Here is a 22502-nt window from a genome sequence, read left to right as displayed (position 1 = left end):
AGGATATAATAGTGGTTGATGATATTCAGATATTTTTCTGAGAATGAAACAAATTTATTAACACAACATGGGAAAGGGCAGCAGGAGTAAAGCAAATGTTATCATTTTTTCGAAGAATTCACCAAAGAAAGATGCAAAATTAGGTTTCAGTGGGGTTGGACTCCTATTCAAATGTGCCCTGTGCGTTAAGCAAAATTACTCCCAACTTGGTGTCTTACACATGAAACGAATGGAATCTTTAACTATTATTCCTCTGCTCTTGCCAAGAAAAAGTTTTGTTTTGTATTTTATTTTCATGAACTTATGTCCCTTATATGCACTTTTTCCTTGACTTGTCCCTTAATTTATGACTTTTGCAATGAGTTGGTTCTACAAAACTAGGTTGTTTTCATCCTTCTTCATAGTTCAAGTGAGTTAATGCAATCACCTTTGTGTAAAATCGGGTCTCTGAGCACATGGGGAACACTTGCATGTGTACACAACTTCAGTTTTCAAACCATAGGAACTGCCTAGAAATCAATAGTCATTCTTTATTTTTCTCTTGCCAAGATAGAATTTATTTATTATACATGCTCAAAATTGTTTTAGTTTTTGCCGTTGTGGTTGTTATTGTTGCTGTATAGCGTAGTATGTGTACATATATTGTTTGTTCATGTTTTCTTAAGTTTTGGAGGAAGGTGGAGGGGAATGGAAACAATGATGGGAAATAATAGAGACAAACTCAAATTTACCAGGAAGGTGGGTGTTCCAGAGTGACTTTCATATAATAATGTGCTTAAATGACCCAAAAACTCTATAGCCAAATCATGGCTTGGAAATATTGTTCACCATTCTGTCTCAGATGAATCACCTGGAAATGCAAATGATGAGAATAAGGCTAATAACAATGTTTCTAGGACACTGAATGTGAGCCAAGCCTTCTACTCTTTGCATTCCTTGGGTGAGTTTATTTGCTAACAGTAGCTATAATTTCCTTTGTTTCACAGAGCATGATCTCTCAGGGAGGTCAGGTAGCATGCCCAAGGTCTGAGAGCAGCCAGCAAGGGGTAAATCTATGTGAATCTTACACTGCTATTGTGATGATAGGTGAAAGAATGTGTGTAAAATGCATGGACCTAAGGGACAAGGCTCGGTATTTAAAATTGGGTCCAGACAAATGAGAAGAAAAAATACTCTCAAATAATTTGAGAAAAACTTGTGGAATAATAAGCAGAAATTGATAGGTAATAGATCATGCATATAATGTATATTTTTAATGCTGATATGTCAAGGTGAATTGAGTCCACTACTGGGCATATTACATATAAAGATAAAAGACAGAGATGGTCAGTGATAGTTGGCTGTATTTTTTTAAACATTCTTAGAACTATTTGTGCTCAGTCCTATGGTCACTGAGAGGGTAAGTCTGTAATAAAATGCAAAGAGAAGTATGCAAAATAGTGAAAAAGCTCACTGCCTTGAACATATGTATTTTAGTTTCAATGCAAGAAAATCATTAGTTGCTTCTGAACTTGGATTTCCCTTATGGATGATCTTAGTTGCAGGTCCCACGTCCCAAATGTGTGTCTAACAATTAGTCAGGGCTGATACCATGTGCTTCTTCCAGAATGCTGCAATCGAACATCTGGTGTGATGGCTTCTATTAGGGGGGAGCTGAGCTTTACTCCATTACATTCTAGTTTAGGAGGTTGGCAATGTGGACATATTACCATGACCTATAATTAGATCATCAGTTTGTGGGCTCAGACGAGGAAGACAGAACATTTTCAAGAGCTAGGAAGGTGGAAACAGCTTGTTGGAAAATTTGCATGCTTCTCAGAGTTGCCTTTACTTTAAATAGATAAGTCATGTCCTTTGGAAATCCTTGTCTCTGACCCTAGCACCTTTACTGACAGAATGACAACAACTAAGAAAAATAAAAGAGCACCAACGCAGGTGTCTCTTAGGGTATTTGAAACAAGTGGGAAAAAGAAAAAGATAAAGAAAAGAAAAAAAAAAAACTAACTTTCAAATGCCAGTAGGTGGGGAGAAGAAAAAATTCCTTGGGGGTTTAGGAATTTAAGAGATTTTAATAACCAAATTTTAAGCCCATGGAGGAAGCATGAAGAAGTGAAAATTTTTAGTGTATCCATGAACACAAACATCCATGAAGGTCCACCTGTGCTAAAGATCAGATGCCTGTATCACTACGTAAAGAAGTGATGACTTGTTTATAACACACAAAAAAATACAGATTAACATGAAGAGTTAAAGTCATATGACATCTCACCACAGATATATCCCCGTTAATATATTTTCTTTTGGAGTCTTTAGTACAGTCTATATATTTTCAAAATTAAGTCATGTTGTACACATTGTTTTTCTTTCAACATTTCAAAATAATATGTACCTTAGAAAACTTGGAATGGAACCACCATTTGACCCAGCTATCCCACTCCTCGGCCTATACCCAAAGGACTTAAAATCAGCATACTACAGTGATGTAGCCACATCAATGTTCATAGCTGCTCAATTCACAATAGCCAGATTGTGGAACCAACCTAGATGCCCTTCAATTGATGAATGGATAGAGAAACTGTGGTATATATACACCATGGAATATTACTCAGCCATAAAGAAGAATAAAATTATGGCATTTGCAGGCAAATGGATGAAGCTGGAGAATATCATGCTAAGTGAGATAAGTCAATCCCAAAATACCAAAGGCCAAATGATCTCTTTGATAAGTGGATGATGACACATAATGGGGGGTGGGAGGGAGGCAAGAATGGAGGAAGGATGGATTGTATATAGGAAAAAGAGGGGTGGGAGGAGTGGCGGGAAGGAAAAATAACAGAATGAGACAGACATCATCCCCCTATGTAAATGTATGATTACACAAATGGTATGCCTCTACTTCATGTACAACCAGAGAAACAAGTTGCACCCTATTTGTTTACAATGAATCAAAAGAAATAAATCATTAAAAAATATATATAATCATCTATATTAATACTCTATTAAGAAAATTGAGCATGTTGATCATTTTGTAATATTTCTGTTGTATATGTTTCATTGTATATTTGTACTCCACTTAGTTTCATATTGAAGATTCAAGTCTTTTTTTTTTTTTTGGCTATGCTGGGGATCGAACCCAGGGCCTTGTGCTTGTGAAGCAGGCACTCTACCAACTGAGCTGTAGCCCCAGCCCTAAGATTCAAGTCTTTATTGGATTTGAGTTGAGTTCTGAGTATCAGGGAAGAGCTAACTACTCTTGGAGATAGAGCTTTTCAGTCGGTTGTGAAGACAAGGTTTGTAAATTCTTCCAAGAGTTTGAAGTATCTGCAAAACAGAAAAGATTGGTGTGGATGGGCTTAGCAATTTGATGTGAAGGAAAAGCCGAAGAACATGAGAAGCGAGCCAAAAAATAGCTGGGGTCCAGATCATGTAAGGCCATGGTAGTCGGTTTGGATTTTATTCTGAGTGCAAGCAGAAGCCTTTGAATTATATTATTCAAGGAAGACATGTGCTCTATCTGCGTTATGGGTACCCTTTACAGGGCAAGGGTGAGACAGGAGACAGTACCAATGGCATTAAATAGCTCACACATAATAGTGCCTTATAATAGATTGTTAGTATTGGAGACAGATGTAAGAGATTTGTGACAATATTTGGAAGGAAAGCTGTGAAAACTTACTACTTAATTATTTTCTAAAAATATCCCTAGAGGGCAAAATTGGAACCAAAATTATGCATATCTTAGAGATCTCCGCACATGTTCTCAAGAACAGGCGAATACCGTTCTTTCCCTTTACCAGATAGTGTGCTAAATGTTGACGGTACAAGTGAGTGAAGTGCAATCTTTACTCTCAAGGAGGTCTCAGCCTGTGATGGTTCATTGCTGCCACCAAAATGCCTGAAAAGAACAACTTAGAGGGGTTTCAAAATATCTATCTATTTTCACGGTTTCTGAGGATTCAGCCCCTGGTTGGCCAGCTCCAAGGCAGAAACATCATGGCAGAAGGCCATGGTGACTAATAGCTGTCTACTCATGGCAGCTGAGAAACAGAGAGTAAGGTAGGAAGGGGCCAGGGACCGACACAGTCCCCAAGGTCAGGCCCCCAGTGGCCTTTTCTGCTTACAATTACCATCTAGTATATTCAAATTATTAATCTGTCAAATGGATTAATCCACTGAGGAGGTTACAGCCTCACAATCCAATCCTTCCGTCTCTGAGGACCATGCTCTTAATTCACGAGTTTCGGGGGGGATTCCAGATGCAAATCATAACACTATATAAAGTTGGTTTTGATTTTACAATTATTTAGGTGATAATTTATACTTCAAGTGTAATGTCTTTTTCTTATACGAGGAAACAAATTCATAAGATTTTAAATGTAAAAAGTAGTCTGGCATCCTAATCTTTGAAATTAAATTCTTTTGTGTCACACTTTAAAAATAATGGAAATACTAACTAGAAAAGAAGGAAAGACTTTCCTAAATTTTCCCTAAATTGAAACATGCCCTGCATGATAAATGTGCATGCTAAACAACATGCACATTTTTTTCACATGAAACTGGTATTGCATTTAAATTAAACATGTACTTGTACTTCCTAAATCAGAGGTATTTTTCTGCCTTGAAAACATTAGCCCTGTCTTAAAAAAGTCAGGCCTCAAATTCTCAACTCAGACCCTCAGTTTTGGTAAACTATAAGCTAAAGAAAAAGAATAAATAATAGTATATTAGAAACTGTTATTCTTTCAGCAAGGGGTAATTAAAAGAAAGTTAAATTAGTTTTTCTAAATTATAAAAGCTTTATAACAAATTGGCATTTCTCTGGAAACATCTAATTTTGGAGACAAAGTATTATCTGAGAAGAAATCAACAAGCAAGACTCATCACTAAAGTTCAGGATTTTAGCACAGTAGCAGTAATTTTCAAAGCTTGAAAAATGTTGCTATCATAAAAAAAAATTAAACATCCATACCTTATCACTGATGGAAACAAAATTTAGCACCCGGTTATTGAAAAAGAAAATGTAATGTGTCTTTTCACCCTTAAATAGCAGCCCAGACATATATGAAAACAACTCCCTTACTCTGCTGTCTTCTCCCCAGATAGAGAAATGGAAGGAAGAAAAGCAACAATTATATAACAGTTTTTTCCCATATCATAGTCTTTGGAAGAAGGAATGAGAAGCTCCATAGACTAGAAATGCTTAGGTGCCTAGAGAAGACAAAAGCACGTGGAAAGCTCAGAGGTAGAGGAAGGATGAGATGAAAGTAAAACTTGATGAGTGAGCAGTGATTCAGGTCCAGGGGGGTATAGGCCACCCACCCACAGACTAGGAGATATTGCACCCAACCTCCAGAAAGCAAGTCCTGAACTGGAAGTGGCCAGGACAATGCCACAGGTCTGGGAAATTATTAGGTCAATGGAAAGTGATCTGCAAGGAGCCACTTCTCACTATTTAATGGTAGAACACCTTCAGGGGTTTATGTTGGGGTTTTCTTATTTTGGCTTGTCTTGCCAATTGTCACACTGTCAACTTAGTTATCATATCAGTTCAGTGTTGATGACAAAGAGAAATAGAGACTTAGAAAGATGAAAAAAAAAAAACAGTGATTATTAGAAATAAGCTCTATAATGTTATCACTTGCCTTAGTCCCGAAATACCTACCCCAAGGTATTTATTAATTGCAAAGAAATCGTTCACAGTGGAGAAGCCTGGCAGATACTACCTTAACCACTATTCAAGATGATATCACCAGGAATAAGATAGAGTGATGTTCTTTGTTCCTTGTATGACTTATATGATATTGTCAAGGTGACATTCTGGCCCAAACTGAAAAAAATCTCAACCTAATCTTAAAGACACATCAGATAAACCAAAACTGGAAAACATTCAACCAAATAACCCTCCTTCTCTTCAAAAAAGTACTGACATCATCAAAAATAAGGAAAGATTGCGGAATTGGCACAGGTTCCAGGAGGGTAGGAACGAAGGTCAAGTTTGGACCAGAAAAGGACATTAGTTAATAAAGGTGTGCTATTTTAATAATCTTTATACTTTAGTTAATTATAAAAAAAGATAAGAAAATGAACTTTCTAATTTGATGTTGTTTTATTATCACAGAAAATTTTACTCTTAGAGGAAGTTTTTTTTTTTTTTGAAGACTTTTATTTTTTTTTATTTATTTTTTTATTTATTTTTTTTATTTTTTTTAAAATGTACTACAGAGGAACTCTCTGCACTATTTTTGTTTCAAAGTATAAAATAAAATAAATGGAAGGAGATTTAAAAGACAGTGACAAAGCTGCAGAATTTTTGGTGTGTGTGTATGTGTATCTCCAAATTCCCAAATTTCCAGTAACAGTTACTGTGTACCCAAGTAGAAAAACTGACCAAAAAACAATAGGCCATTCCAAAAAGAATAAAGTTAAGAGAGAAGAAAGAAAAACACATACGCACAAATTTGTTTCACTCTTTATTTTCCAGAATTCCAAACCAAGGAAACAGGAAAAGTTTAAATCTCGATATACGAAAATTACAAAGATAGCAAAACAAAAAACATAAAAATGAAGAGATCCTAGATGTTTAAAAGATTTTTACAGGAAAACATGCTTTTGAATTTGGGCTCAGCAAAGCGCTACCTAGCATGGACCGATTTTATTCCTAGAAGTGGCCTTGGAAGCTGCCAGGTCCACGGGCCTCATTGTACACAGTGGGGTTTGAGAGTCTATGACCATTTAGGGTGGTCTTGTCAGGCCCTCTGGGGGGTCATATGACACCCCTCCCCCATTCCCGAAGGAGACAATTTATGGCAAATTTTGTGTCATCATTCGCTTATCAGTGAGATCATTGGGCCTTTGGCTTTTTTGGATTGGCTTATTTCACTTAGCATGATATTCTCCAACTTCATCCATTTCTTTAGAGTTGGAAACAAGTCTGTGACTCAAACAGATTCACTCAAGGTCATTCTGCAGGGAGGTGGGACTGTTGGGTGTGTCTGATTCAAGACATGCTTTTAAAAAGCACCTACCCAAGTTTCAACAAATGCATAGCATCCTGTAACCCCCACAGCTAGGAAGATGCAGAACAGCATGATCACCACATCATTTCCTCCTGCTCACCCTTCCAAGTCAACCTCCCCACACTGAGTCAGGAAATCACCCGTTTTTTGCCCATATGGTTTTTTCCTTTTCCAGAATGTCATATAAATGGAATCCTATAATGCATATCTTTTTGATCCTGGCTTCTTTGATTTAAATAACCATATTTGTAAAACCATTGATGTTGCTTCATATTTTGATAAATTTTTTTCTTTTTCATTGCTGAGTAGTATTTTGTTTTATGACTGCACTTACGGTTTGTTTATTTCTTCATCTGTTGAGGAATGTTCAGACAGCTTCCTGTTCGAACCACTGAAATGGAGCTGCTGTAATGTTTGCACCCAAGAATGGGATTTCTAGATCTTAGATCAAATGTATGTTACCTGTGTAAGAAATTGTCAAATTATTTCCCAAGTGGCTAGTAGTTTTGTATTTCTGCTTGTAATATGGAAGAATTTTCAGTGGTGGTGCATTTCAGTACTTGGAATTTCCCAGTTTTTCATGTTTTTACTCCACCTTTTCTAATGGAAGTGTAGTAGGATCTCTTTATGTTTTGTTTGTTTGTTTGTTTGTTTTTCTTTTGTACCTGTGATTGAACTCAAGGGTGCTTAACCACTGAACCCCATCCCCACCCCTTTTAATGTTTTTTATTTTGAGACAAGGTATTGCTGAGTTGCTTGGGGCCTCACAGAGTTGTTGAGGCTGGCTTTGAACTTGCAATCCTCCTGCCTCAGCCTCTCAAGCTGCTAGGATTACAGACCTGTACCACCATGCCAGGCTCTCTTTCTAGTTTTTAATTTGTTTTTCCATGACTCATGAGTTCGTGAGTTCATCGTTTGTATGTCTTCTGTAGCTAAGTGTAGCTCATGTCTTTTGTGTATTTCTCATTGACTTGTTTGATGAGTTTTGAGGATTCTTTACACCTTTATGTTGTCACATGTGTGAACTGTCACTATTTCATCCCAGTCTGTGGTTCGTATTTTCACTCTTTTCTTGCAGCAGAATTTCAGATTTCATTAAGATGCAGTTGGCCAATTTCTTGTTTTATTGATTTTTCTTTTGATTTTTCATCAGAGAAGTCTCTGCCTAACTCAAGTTCAGAGAGATTTCTTGTGTTTCATTTCAAGGTTCTGCAGTTTTACTTGTTTCACTGAAATCTCTCATGGGTTTGGAGTCTTTTTTATGGTGTGAACTCTGCACGAAGTCTCTATGTCTGTTTGCATATAGGTGTTCCTGTTGATCTAGTTCATTTGCTGAAAACATTAGACATTCTGTGACCTTTGTGCCTTTGACACAGTACAAGTGAACATACTGGTGTATGGTTTTGTTTTTAGACCTTCCTGTTCTGTCAGACTGTGTTTCTATCAATGGTCCTGCACCATCTTGGTCTAGCTTAAGAGTAACTCTTACAAGCAAAGTCAAACCTCCAACTTTGTTTTTTCCTTTCAGCATCTTTAGGCTGTTCTTCCTTTGTTTTCCACATAAACTTTAGAACCATTTTGTCAATGTGCACAAAAAATCTTCTAAGTAAGATCTTGATTGGGATTGAGTTTCATCTCTAGATTAAATCAGGGAGACTTGGCTTCTTAACAGTTCACTCGTTGAACTGAGGGACATACTCTATATCTCCATTTATTTAGGCATGCATGCTTTTGACTCGGTGTGTGTGTGTGCATGTGTGTTTTACTTTAAGTAGATAAGAGAAGTAGAAGAAAAATAAAGCAAATATGAACCTCCATCTGTGCTGGTCTTTCTTCTATTTTGCTGCCCTCCCCAATCTGCCTGCCTGCCTCCCCAATTTGCTCTACAGAATTCACAGTTAGATGCTATTTTATTCCTTCCAGGATCAGGATTTGTACTTGTAATTAGTTGGAGAAAGAGCATATCGAAGGCTTACTCTAACTTATTTAATGTTGAAAATCCTTTGGCTTTAGTTTTAATCATCTAAAACCCTTCCTGTTTAGGGATAACATGGATTGAAGAACACCCAGAAGTAGTTTATTTGGGGCTTTTCGGTTTGAATAAACCAACTGTGAGACAGCTTCCCAAGGTGGAGGTGGGGTTATCTCAATGTGGAAGTTCAAAGGATTTAGCTCAGGTGCATAAAGGTATAGGGAGGAGAGAAAGCAGGTCCACGTTTTAAAATTTTATGTGTAATAGCATACATTCAGATGCAAGAACTTCTTCCTTTTTTGATAGTGTCAAGTTGTGTAATTTAAAAATAAATGAATTGAAAATTGATGTGACAGTTTGCAGAATTACCAGGGTCTGTCTGGGGGCATTTCTTAGTAGGCAGTAACTTGCTGACAAATAACAGGAGTTAGCATGTAACACAGGATCACACAATATTACCATTTATTTCGCCCCAAAGACAATATAATTTCATGTGTCCAAACACATCTCAACTGATTGGTAAGCTCTAGCACCTTCCAGAATCTCCTAACTCTCGAGGGGATTTATTTACAAGAAAGCATAAATAGCTTTATTTTCTAGTACAAATAATAATTAAATTTTCATTTTATCTGCAAGAAATGGAAATGACTGAATTTATTCTCTCAGAGTACTAATCAAATTTTCCATTTATGTCCTCTTTTTAGGTTATTTGTAATGTACACACATGAAAAACAACACATCTGGTCTTTCTTCTGATTTCAAGCTATATAATTTGTGAATCTTCAAGGTTATTTTTATATTATAAATAAAATGCTTTTCTAGAGACCTTGCATTAAAACAGAAGACTGCAGAAATGAAGGCCACCCTGACATATTTGATATGCCCTTAGAATGTTAATATATCTTTTGTTAGAATAGAAGTTTGGTCATAAATTTAAAAGGCTGCACATGGACTTGTGAATGAGTTACAAATATGTATGTTTGTGAAACCATGGAAAACATTTTACAATTTTTACAGGGGATGATATTTTTCTTTAAAAAAACTGTTCCATGTTTATAGCATATAACCTTATAAATTATGCCTTCAAATAGTGTAACTAAATTAGGATTATAAATCTCAACCAAGTGTGGGAAGTGAGGATTTCATGAAGATCAAAGTGTGTCTTATACACAGAACTATTCAGTTATGGGCAGAAATCCAACAGGCGTGCCTTATAGGACACTCCTTGATTCACTGTTTGTGCCCCAGGCACTGTGTTGAGCCTAGAGTTGCAGAGATGATTAATAGATCATTCTAGTTTCTTTTTTCTTGAAACCCCCAAATAGGGCATAGTGAATTGATTTTGAACTAGAATTGTAATTATCTTTTTCAAATGAACATTTGGTCCTTCACTTAGTCATTCAGATGGAGAGGAGAGAGCAATTACATTGTACCCATAGGCCTCTAGTGGATAAAATCTTACAATAAACATGCAGGTGATTCATTTATAATGTATAGCTTTTGTAGTTTATAAATTTCACTTCAGTTATACATTTAATTCCCATCATAGTTACCTGATTAGATCAGGCTTGGATTAAAAGCCCTGTTTATAGTTATTCTAACAGAAGTAACATAGAGATGATGTAAATATACACCCTAGAAAGAGTTGTGAAATAACGGAACTGAGACTCCAAGATCAGTGCTCCCTTGTCGCATTTCGTTTTCTGAAAAGCAAGGAGCCCAGCAGGTTGATCCATAATCTGTGGATTTAAATTCCCATGCTGTATTGATTGAGTTAATGTTGTTCAGTTAGCTAGAAAGTCATCTGAGTCTCAGGGAAAATGTCAGCTCTGGTGGGAAACCCACCTGGATTAGACTGATTAGAATTTTCATGTTTTAACTCTTGCAGTTGCTACAATAATAAATTAACTCCTTTCTAAAGCATTATTTTAAATTTGCATTTGGTACTGAAGTGTGAACTTCATGAGGCTTTTTTCTTGACTGGTCCATAACTACTCTGTGCATGACGGGACTCTGACAAGGAAGTCTCTGTTCTCTTCTTCACATGTGCCACCCCATGTTGTCTCAGGTCCTTTGCAGACTCTCCTATGCTTGGGATGTTCTGCTCAGAGCCACTGGTATGGGCTCCATACTTCTCAACACTATGCTAACTCCTTAAAGAGGTCTTTCTTTGCAATCCCAGCCAAGTATTTCATGTTCTGCTTTATTTGCATCATAAAATGGAGCATTATTCGATAATATTTTGTTCGTTTTTCAATGCTTTATTTCAAAATTCCCTGAGAGCATATATTTAACCTTTTTTATTTTTAACCATTTTTATCCCCAGTTCTTTCATGGTGCCTGTCACATCATAGTTACAAATTACACACTAGTTGAATGAATGAATAGATGAAATCTTAGGTCTGATGTGCTCATTCATTCTTTTAGAACACAAGAAAACAAGTACATGGCTATTTTTGAGAAAAAATGCTATGTCATACTTACTGTAATCCTGTATACTACACTTTCAGAAACAGGGATGATATTTTTCTTTAAAAAAACTGTTCCATGTTAATTAATATATTAATTATCAAGTATTTATGTCTTAGGATCTCCCTCCTGGGAAATATAGAATAAACGTCATTCATTTGGATATATTCTCTTCACTTCTGTATTCCTGGCACCTACCAAAGTGCACGTATGGGACATAGTAGTTGTTTAAAAAGATGCATTTAATAAATTACTACATCCTTATCTCTCGGTAGTTTACAGTGTGTGGTTCATATATATTTTTGCTCATTAACAATGAGGCGCTTGTCTATCCCATGAGTCTATTTTGGTAACAAATAAAAACTTTTCTTATGTCCACAGGATTACACCTTGACAATGTACTTTCAGCAAGCCTGGAGAGACAAGAGGCTGTCCTATAACGTAATACCTTTAAACTTGACTTTGGACAACAGAGTGGCAGATCAGCTCTGGGTGCCTGACACCTACTTCCTGAACGATAAGAAGTCCTTTGTGCATGGAGTGACTGTCAAAAACCGCATGATCCGCCTGCATCCAGATGGCACAGTCCTTTATGGCCTCAGGTCTGTAGTATCCATTTTAATATTTAACTTTTCCTGAACAAAATAATTATTGATTTTTATAACAGAAGAGTATTGTGCCATTTTCCGTACTCCGCCTGCAATTTTGCTGATAAACAGTTAAAGCCTCCTATCCTGTAAATATCTGAGAGCTTAGGAGAGCATGTTTACAAAGGGACTTAGCTCCAGCTAAGACTGAGTTTTTTTCTGAATTATCTTCCAATATCAGCTGCTGATCCTAAAGCTGCTTTCTTTAAGGAATAGGGATGAACAATGTCAAAATAACTGAGATGCAGGGTTTCTTTAGAATGGAAAAAAAATCATGGATGCCAAATGATTGTGTTTGAATGTGGCAGATGCTCTGTTTTATAAATTGCTCCTGAGCTGCCTGAACTGGGTCATGGTCCTCTGATGACAGGCAGGCTTAGTGTGCCCTCGCACCCTCCAAGGAGCATTCTGACCTGCAAATAAACAAAGTAGTTGTCTCATGTTTATTAATAGTGTATTTAAACGTATTTTTGAAGGTACCTCCATGTCAGCAAAGCGTTGAGATGCTATACTATTTGGATGAGGATAATTTCAAATTAGACAGTTTTTACTTTTAAATTTTATTTTGTATTAATAGAATATATGGTATCCTGGGGGGAAATGAAGAAAAAAGACATATACATATATATATATATATTTCTGAAAATAATACAATGTAGGGAATTTCTTTCCATTATAGTTTGCATCTACTCTATTCACCTGGTATTTGATTGTATTTGATCAATAACTAATGCAGACAACCTTAATCTGTACATAGTGGACTGATGGGAACATTTCACTGTTGCTGATGAAATGACATTCATCAAAAATGCATTATAGAGAAAGAAATTCTAAATTTTAACATTTTCATTTGTCTCTTATCTATTCCATTTTATAGAATAGCAGTGATAATAACAATAGTATTATCCATTGATTGAACACTTGTTGGGGTTAAACTCGTTGAGCTAAGTGCTTCCCAGGCATTATCATACAGTCGTCTTCCCCTTATCCACAATTTGACTTTCTTCAGTTTCAGCTGTGTGGTCTGAAAATATATGGAAAATTCTAGAAATAAACTCCATGTTTAAATTGTGCACCATTCTGAGTTATGTGATAAAATCTTAGTTGCCATCTTGCTCTCTTCTACCTGGGATGTGAATCATCTTTTTGTACAGTGTTTTCCTGCTGCATATGCTGCCCAATTGTTAGTCACTTGGTAACTGTCTTGGTAATCAGATCAGCTCTCAAGGTATCACAGTGTTTGCATTCAGATAACTCTTAGTTTTCTTACTATGGCCCTAAGTTGCCAGTTCACATAAGTCAAATTGGCAGTTGACATATGCCAAAGACAAGTTGTAAAGTGTTTCCTTTAAGTGAAAAGATGAATGTGCTTGAGTTAATAAGGAAAGAAAAGGCATCATACATTAATTTGCTAAGATCCATGGTAAGCAATGAATCTTTTAACTGCAAAATTTTAAAGAAGGAAAAAGAAATTCTTGCTAGTTTGCTCTCACACCTCAAATTGTAAGAGTTCTAACCACAATATGTGATAAGTGCTTAGTTAAGAGGGAAAAAGCATTAAAATTGTGGGTGGAAGATATGTCAAGAAAACATGTTCCAACTGACAGCAGTGTCCTCTGCTAGAAAGAACTGAGCCTAAGAAGGCTTCGGCACAGGATCCCCAGAAACAATGGACACCAAACCATTTACTGCAAGAAAAGAATGGTCACGCCAATTTAGAAATAGGTTTAACTGAAAAATACAAAATTTATGGAGAGGCTGCATCTGCTGATGAAGAAGCTGCTGCCACATTTCTGGCAGATTGAAGAAGTTAATTAAGGACAAAGGATAGCATCCAAAGCATATCTTCGGATGCAGTGAAACTGAGCTCTTTTGAACTAAGACGTGCAATAGAACCCAGGTCATAAAGTATGGAAGGACAGGTTTTTAACTCTGATACTGTGTGGAAACAGGGCATGTGATAAGGTCAGGTTTACGGTGGAGAGTAGAGAATCCACATGCACTTGAAACAAAATGAATTATCTGCTCATGTTCTGGAAACATAATCAGAAAGATGGGCAACAGCCATCCTGTCTTTGAAAAAGTTCTACTAGTGCTTCATCTCAAAAGTGAGAAAATACTTGGAAGAGGAAATGTTGGAATTTGAAGTTCTATTAGTAGTAGACAGTGTCCCTGGCCATCTTGAATCTGCAATGTAAATCAAAATGCTCAGGTTGTATTTTTTACCTCCAAATACAGTTTCATTGCTTCAGCTCCTTGACCAGAGCATTGTTCACAGTTTGTCAAGACCACTGATACCCACCTGGCATTTGATTGCATTAGGTCAGCAATTGATATAGACCTTAATCTGGATATAATACAGCAATGGGAATAATTCACTATTGCTGATGAAATAGTATCCATCAAAGATTCAAATGATGAATTGAAACAAGAAATTGTCAATATCTTCTGGAGTAACTTAAGGAATGAGGTAATAAATTATGGTAAAGTCTTCCCAGGGATTGACGGAGAAGTTAAGAAAATCATTTCCAGGACAAGGCAAGTAGGTGGAGAAGGATTTGCCAGCATACTTGGTGAAGAAGGGGAACAACATATGGGAGGCCATCAAGAAGTGTTAACAAATGAGGAATTTTAAGTACTCATTGAGTCTCCTGTAGAGACAGAATAGGATGAAGAAGCAAAACCTGAAGCAGAACCAGCAGTGTGGGCATTACTAAAATTTGCTTAAGGATTCCTAATGATTCAGACATTAAGGGACAAGACTATGGAATGTGATCCTCAGATGGAATGCAACATTAACGTTATTCATGTGGTCACTGAAGGATTACGTCTCCTCAGCAATACGTGGATGAGTTCAAAAGGGACAGCAACAACTTCAGGTTATGATGTTCTTCCAAAAGTTCTCTGCAGTCAGCTACCAAAGATCACCAACCACTGACATCACCTCATCCTGACATCAACCCATCAATATTGTCATGGCTCCATGATCCCAGATCAACCGCAGCAGATGCTCCTCCTCCTGACAGCGTCAGAAGGTCAGCGGTAGGCTAATGCTGCATCACAGTGCCTGTGTCCATGACATCCCTGCAAATCATCACACAGTCTTTGCATCACCTCATAGCATCACATCAGACGGTGAGTGCAATAAGAAAATTTGAGAGAGAGCACATTCACATAAACTCAATTATTGTGTTATTATAGTTTTGTATTTTATTATTACTGTTATTAATCCTTTGCTGTGCTTTGTTTTATAAATAGAACTGTACCACAGATTTTCATGCATAGGAGAAAGCATAGTATACATAGGGTTTGGTATCCCCCATGACTTCAGGCCACTGGATATCCACCGGAGATCTTGGAAAACATCCCTCCCAAGGATAAGGGGGGAAGGTACTATAGTTAATCCTTACAGTATCCCCACATATTTGAAATTGTTATTACTTTACATTCAAATGAACAAACAAAAGATGATGAACCTAGCCCAAGATCACACACACACACACCAAAAAAAAAAAAAGAAAAAAAAAATTGGAGATTGGAGATGGAATTTGAACTCTCTTCCAGTTTCAAAACCAGACCCAAATGCTACACAGGGATGCCTCTACTTGAATATTTTTCTTATCTGTTCTATCTCATTTTTGTTTTCTGCTTGACTCATGTATTATTTTACACACTGAGATTCAGATTCTGTTTAGCATGGTTGCATAGAGAATGGCATTTGACTATCAAGGGAGGGGAAGAACCCAGGGAAGTCCAGAGAGGGAGCCCTGCAGGCAAAGCAATGATTAGACACCCACACTGCTCACATACGTGCCTTAGGAAGGAAGGAAACAGAGAGAAAATACATTGAATAGTGTATGAAAAGATCCCACCACATCAGTCACTGTGAAAGTACTAATGGAAATAATTATGTTCAGCAGATTCATTTTGCTAAACATATAACTTGAAGTCAACCACACAACACAGGCAATCACAAAGACCTTGATGAATGAGTAGCTATGTGGCAGTGGAGAATAGGGTACTTTGGAAAGGTTGTAGCTCACACTTCTTACAGGTTAAGCATAGAGAGAGATAGGAATCTGGAAGAAGGCAGAGGGAGATACAGAAATAATAAGTTGGCCATTCAGCAGGGAATAGTGGGAGGCAAATGGCAAGCATTGACCAAGCAGCAGGCCCTGTGACGGACGTACTTTCCCATCAAATCATCGCATCTTCAGAGAATTCACACAGAAGTCATCCCAGGCTCTTACTGTTTCCCTGGAATACTCACCTTTAGGGCAGAGATCATGTCCTATTCTCTTTTAAATCCAGTACTAACACTGGGTGTATTGACACATGCCTGTAATCCCAGCAACTTGGGAGTCCAAGACTGGAGGATTGGGAGTTCAAAACCAGCCTTAGCAACTTAGTGAGGCCCTAACCAACTCAGTGAGACCCTATCTCTAAATAAAATATTAAAAAGGACTGGGAATGGGACTCAGTGATGAATCACCCCTGGGTTCAATCCCCACCACCAAAATAATAATAATAATAATAATAATAATAATAATAATAGTAATAATATTAAATCCAGTACTGACAAAGGACCTACACTATAAATAGCAACTCAGTGAACCTTGGGAATGAACTTGTGAAAGCATATATAAAAAGTTGAGTGGACAGGAAAATCAGCAATCAGAATGTCTTTGGAATTGAGAGAGACAAGGAATACTAATATAGATAATGAACTGACATCTTTACATTGTTAGTAGTCATACCAAAAATAAGAAAAAGAATGACTACTCATTTACTCATTTGTACTCCTTTGTATTATTAAGACCAAATGGTTACCATTCCTATGCTTTGGACACTTAATGGTAGGAAATCATCCTTCTCCCATCCCCACTTCCTCAAAAGGGTTGCTGATAAACTATGCAGGTTTCGAATGCATCTGACGTGCACAGAGCAACCTCACAAACTGTGATTGTTCTCTCAATTGTATTGTTAATTCAGAAGATTAATTTTCAGAAAATTTATGAATACCTCATTTCAGTTTTTATGGATAAATAGTAGAACAATTCATTTCTTAACTGGTACTCTAATGCAGACATGCTCTTCCTTTCTCAACTCCAGGAGGATTATTTGTAATAGATAAGTAAAAGGAATTCAATTAAAATGACCACTGACCGGGTTGATGCAGAGATGCTTAGACCCTCCTCCTGCTCATCCACCCACAATTTTGGCATTCTCTGTTGCTGGCGAGCTAGCAGGAGATTTATCTTGTGTCAATATTCAATAGTGGCGGTATTGAAACAATGCTTAAAATATTAATATTAATATCAGAAGATAATACTTAAGAAAGACTTTATCATTGTTCTCACTTTGCAAGAACTATGCATATATTATCTCATTTAATATTAACTTTAGGTCTACAAAGTAGGTTGTATTTTTTTCTCCATTGAGCATAAATAAATGAAATCATTTATAAAATTATATTGCCATGGTGCAAAGGGTCACAATCATCTGAATGCAGAGTTATTACTCTTCATCACTCTGTCCTGTTCTTTACATACTGGTAAGTTGGGAATAAATAGTAGGACTTACCTGAGAATACCTGGCAAAAAAAATTAAAAAGAAGTGAAGAAAAACTTGATGGAAAAAGCTTTCATTAGATCTATTGATACAGACTTTAAACTTGATTGATCAGATTAGGTCCAAAATAACAAGTGTGTCTTTAGGTCTTAAGGTTTACTCCAGTTCCAGTTTACTAAAAAGATGATTTGGGTTATGTAGATTCCTAGGTCATAGATAAGATCATGGTGAAGAACTTGGTGTCGGCAAATTCATTGGCCTGAATAAAGCAAACTGAAAGGCAGTCTTCCAGAACTGGATATCAAAGGCTGAGACAGGTAGAACTTTAAATACCAGGGCAGTGGCCAAGGAATTGGGTAGAACAAGGCCTTTGAGCTGAACGCCAAGTGAGTTCAAGGTATTAGCTAAGGGTATAAACTCGCAGCCCCTTGAGATCTGTAAAGGCCAGCAGTGAAGGAGGAGGGAGAGACACTCACTTACAGGATCTGAGCAAGTTTCTTTCCGAGGGTCTTTTTCAGTGAAATATTCAGGCATTAAAACACAGTAAGATGGCAAAATCTTAATGCTTGTTGAATTCACTGGGTACATAGGTGTTCATTGTGTCATTCTTTCTACTCGTCTGTATATTTGAAAATATTCATAATAAAATTTGGAAAAGGAGATAGTTCTGTTTCAAAAATCCGTGGTCCTCTAGTTCTATTATCTAGAAAATATGACTCATAATTTAAGAGAGCTGTAGCCAAATGTCTTCTGACCTTTTGGAGGTGGAGAAACATCTAAGCACACCTTTGCTTTGAAGAGCTGTATTTACAGAAGGGCCATCTCATTTCAGAGGATGTGTGGCTCAGTGGGTGGCATTCACGACCACAGGTGACCAGTCTAAGCCACCATCCAAAAAGCATGGTCAAAGATCTTCAGCTAATACCTGTCTAACATCCTTGTGAGAGTCTCCTGCAAGCGCATACCCATTGCTTCTGACTGCGAACAGCAAGTGTGCTAAGTCTACTCACGGGGATGCATTGTTTTTGGTTAGCATGAGTTTTGAGTATAGTGCACCAACTTCTCTGCAGCAAACCCGCAGCAAGGTAGCATGACCCTTAAAAATTCAAATGATGATGACTGAGACTTAGAAATATGGAAAATAGTTAAGATCCTACTGTGATAGGCTAAGTTCTGATCCTGATAGGATCTCTGTTTCCCCTTCTCCAGAAGCTCAGGTGTGCAGCTTCCTGTCAGTTATTCCATTGTTCTTCAGCTTGATAATAATTTTAGACTCAGGGAACAGAGTCCTAGTGCAGCGAGGGTGGATAAGTGGACAAAACTGTGCACATCGACCAGGTTCTTAACCAAGGGCAGTGTAATGGAGCGTGGGCTTTAATTTGGTCTTTGGTCTCTCACTTCTTGCTGAACTTTGATTTTATTCTCCAGGGGTGAATTTGGTGATATGAATTTTGTTATAACTCTGTCATTTTTGTATCAATGATCCATGAATGTAAAAGAATGCACAAACATCAGACTAGAAATGAAATTCTTTATTTGGAATCGCACCCTGATGGGTGGATAGTAAGTGTTCAATGTTACTTAAAATTACTAAATAAGTGAATTCATAGATGGGTAGCAAATTTGAGTCTTATTCATTATATTTTCATTATTTTGTGCAAGAAGACAGGAGGTCCTTTGTTTAGAACCAGGTGAATGGCAGTGAGCAAGTGCACGGAAGAGAAAGAGACAGTCTCTGCCAGTCTGTTCTTGAATGAGAAAGAACTACAAAGAAGACTGAGAGGACGGTCAGATGTGCTGAGGATACAGATGTATGGGGAAACCAGTTATCTCCAGCACGTGGCTGCTTGAGCTCAGGAGTAAGGAAACAGGTGCCTGGCTTAAGACCCAAGCGGCCATGACAGTCTTTAAAAACTGCCTTGTGGCTCATGCCCGTGGCCCATTTGAAGTGTGAGCTCAGTAACTTTCATTTAATCAAGCACTGCATGATTCTTCGTAAACCAAACCTTTCCTTTTCTTCTCTTGGCGTCTTATCACTCATCCATTTTTCTCAACACTATTTGAAAAGCTATGGTAAAGAGTCACGAATTTTTTTTTTTTTCTAACAGAAAACTGTGATTTGTGTCTGAAGAATAATGAAATCTTTGAATATAGTCTCACTGTCTTATTCTTTTCTGGCTGTTGTAGCAAAATACCATAAATAGGGTGGCTTATAACTTTGGATAGGTACAAAAGGAGCCTGGAAGTACAAGGTGAAGGCACGGCAGCTTCTGAGGTTCTGTTTCATGAGGTGCTGTTCCTGACTGGTGGAAGACACCTTCCTGTGTCCTCACCTAGGGAAAGGAAGGCAGCTGTGTCACCTGGTGGAGACACTTTTGTAAGAGCACTGATCGCATTCCTGATAGCTGTGCCCTCAGGATCTAACCTCCTCCAGGGGCCTGGCCTCCTCATACCCTCACATTACTGATTAGGGCCAGCTCATGAATCTGAAGGAAATGAATATTCAGACCACAGAAGTCACACTCCTGGCTGCAGCTGAAGCCCAATTACTCCATTTTTATAATAAAATCAAAAACTTCTTGTATTTTACTATACTCTTTAGAGATTTTAATCAAGAGATATGGCCAGGTGAAGGAAGAATGTTGTTGTGGCAGTAACCAAGCTATAGAAGTGTCAATGAAAGATTTTTCAGTGGACTAGATGGAAGAATTTGTAGCAAATTATGTGGCAGATATTTCAAATGAATTGAAGTGTACTCTGTTCCCAAATAACATTGACCCAATCAGATAAAAAATGACATAGAAAGTATAGAATTTCTATCCATAAACCCAGCTAAAGCACAGCCGGTAAGAATGAGTTTCATCTAGTGTTGACCATCATAACATTACATATACATAATTCAGATTGTTATTTGTTTATAGTATACATATGTTAAAAGTAAATATATATAACATTTTAAAACGAATGAATAATTATACTATTCAGGGAGTTAGAGACCAATAGTCTAGTCTGAAAATTAGTGATGCATCTAAGTATTTACTTAAATGATTTGTAAATGTTTATTCTAGCTCCTAAAACCTATAACAGTGGTTTTGCTAATACCAGGCAAATATCTTTTTAGGACTTCCATTTAATCATGCATGCAGCAGCATTTAACATTTTTCATGATCTGGCAATGGTATTTATCTCCTTGAAAAATTATTTTGGTTCATTAAAAATATGAAAATAATATCATTACTTTTTCATAGAAAGGAGCAGTTAATGTGAATTATCAATAGATGATATCTCTTTTGCAAACAAAATAGTGGATATTTTTATAAAAACAGAATCTAAACTCCATATTGGGCATTGTTATTTATGACAGTTAACTTTTCATCATAAATATTTGTCACATCAAAAAGCCTTCAAAAACAATACAAAGAAAACCTTCAATTATGAATGATATTCATTTCTCCTTGAAAATTTAGAAATAGCATTAAATTATGAAAAAAAAAATTTGCCCTGATCCTGCTACTCAGAGATAACTGTTACATATTCCTTATTCTATACACTTTCATATAGTTTTCTTCAAAGTATATATACAGTTTTTTAAATAAAAACTAACACTATTCGTACCATTTTGTGTTTTTTTTTTTTTTTTAAACAATGCATGATGTGTCTGGTTGCCATGTCGATAAAACCCTCCTCGATTTCATTCTTTAAATGTTATAGGACATATTTAGGTTATATTTCTTCAGCCAGTATAGGATGTGGGTGATGGTTCCCACATAAGGAGAAAGTGTGCTTGTGGTCATTGCTGTAAAATGTAGGGCTATTACTTAACATTTACTTCATATTGCAAGGAGAGCCAGGCCAAGCTATTTGCGGTGGTGTTTCATCTTACAGTTGTGTGGTCGTAATTTGTTAAAGGAAAGTCTCTGGAGCGGCACTGCTACTGACTTCACTAGGACAATTCTGGAAGGAATGGCTTTCTTGCTTTCCATCATGGCCGACCCCTCTAAAAATAGCAGTTTGTTTTTATGCGAGGAGGGAGGCCTTGACTTCACGTATATAACATTGGATCAGAAACTTGTCACTTCTAATTAAAGTTTCACATTCTTAAAGAAAGATCCAGCAGGAAGCAGAAGGCAATTCAGCCACCTCCTGCTATGTCTGTTCTGTCATTGGGAAAATGGCAAAGGATAATGTCAGCCTGTAATGGACTTAGACAAGCAGGGTTTTATTAATTTCATCTTTCTCTTCTCCAAAAGTTTTACCACAGGGATAACTGAGTAGCTACCCCATGCTGGAATACAGCCTATTAAACATTAATATATCAATTTTTAACTTGGATTTCCTAATTGGCTTAATTCATTTTCATTGAGCTATCCAGTGCATATATTTTGTTAGAACAAAAGAGATTTTATTAGCAGGACTGATAGAGTCCTGGTCAGAGCATGATGACCTATTCTCTAAGTTCTCCCAGCTTTCAAGCAGAAGAAAAACAAAGCAAAATCAAACAAAATCTCTCTGCTTGCATCCGTGTGAGGAAAGACTCATAAAATGGAGTGGTATACAATACATCCTTCTTTCGGAAGATGTTGTTAATTTTTTTTTAATTTTTAAATGTGTTTAATTAGTCATACATGACAGTAGAAAGACATTTCTTTCCATATTTTTTTCCACAAGATAGAATTATTTAAATTAAAAATAAATGTATTTGGAGGTCATTTGAAGCATTTTCAGGTTCATCTTCTGGTTTAAGGGGAGATTTGGAGAGGACAGCAGTTGTACCTATATCATAGCAATACTGGTAAAGCAGAGCTGAATCTCAAACTTCTAACTTCC

At 36.9% G+C, this 22502-nt stretch overlaps 1 protein-coding gene across 1 annotated transcript in view; it reads left to right on the top strand.

Annotated features, from left to right (window-relative positions):
* Window positions 1-22502, top strand: part of Gabrb2 (gamma-aminobutyric acid type A receptor subunit beta2) — a 238976-nt gene that overhangs the window by 70626 nt on the left and 145848 nt on the right. The window contains 1 exon segment of the mRNA XM_047556881.1: window positions 11839-12059. Within this exon segment, the coding sequence (XP_047412837.1) occupies window positions 11839-12059 (221 nt within the window).

Source organism: Sciurus carolinensis, chromosome 6 (genome assembly GCF_902686445.1).
Source record: "Sciurus carolinensis chromosome 6, mSciCar1.2, whole genome shotgun sequence".
Classification (NCBI taxonomy): domain Eukaryota; kingdom Metazoa; phylum Chordata; class Mammalia; order Rodentia; family Sciuridae; genus Sciurus; species Sciurus carolinensis.
Note: the sequence above shows the minus strand (reverse complement) of the source record. Positions and strands in the feature narration are given on the sequence as shown.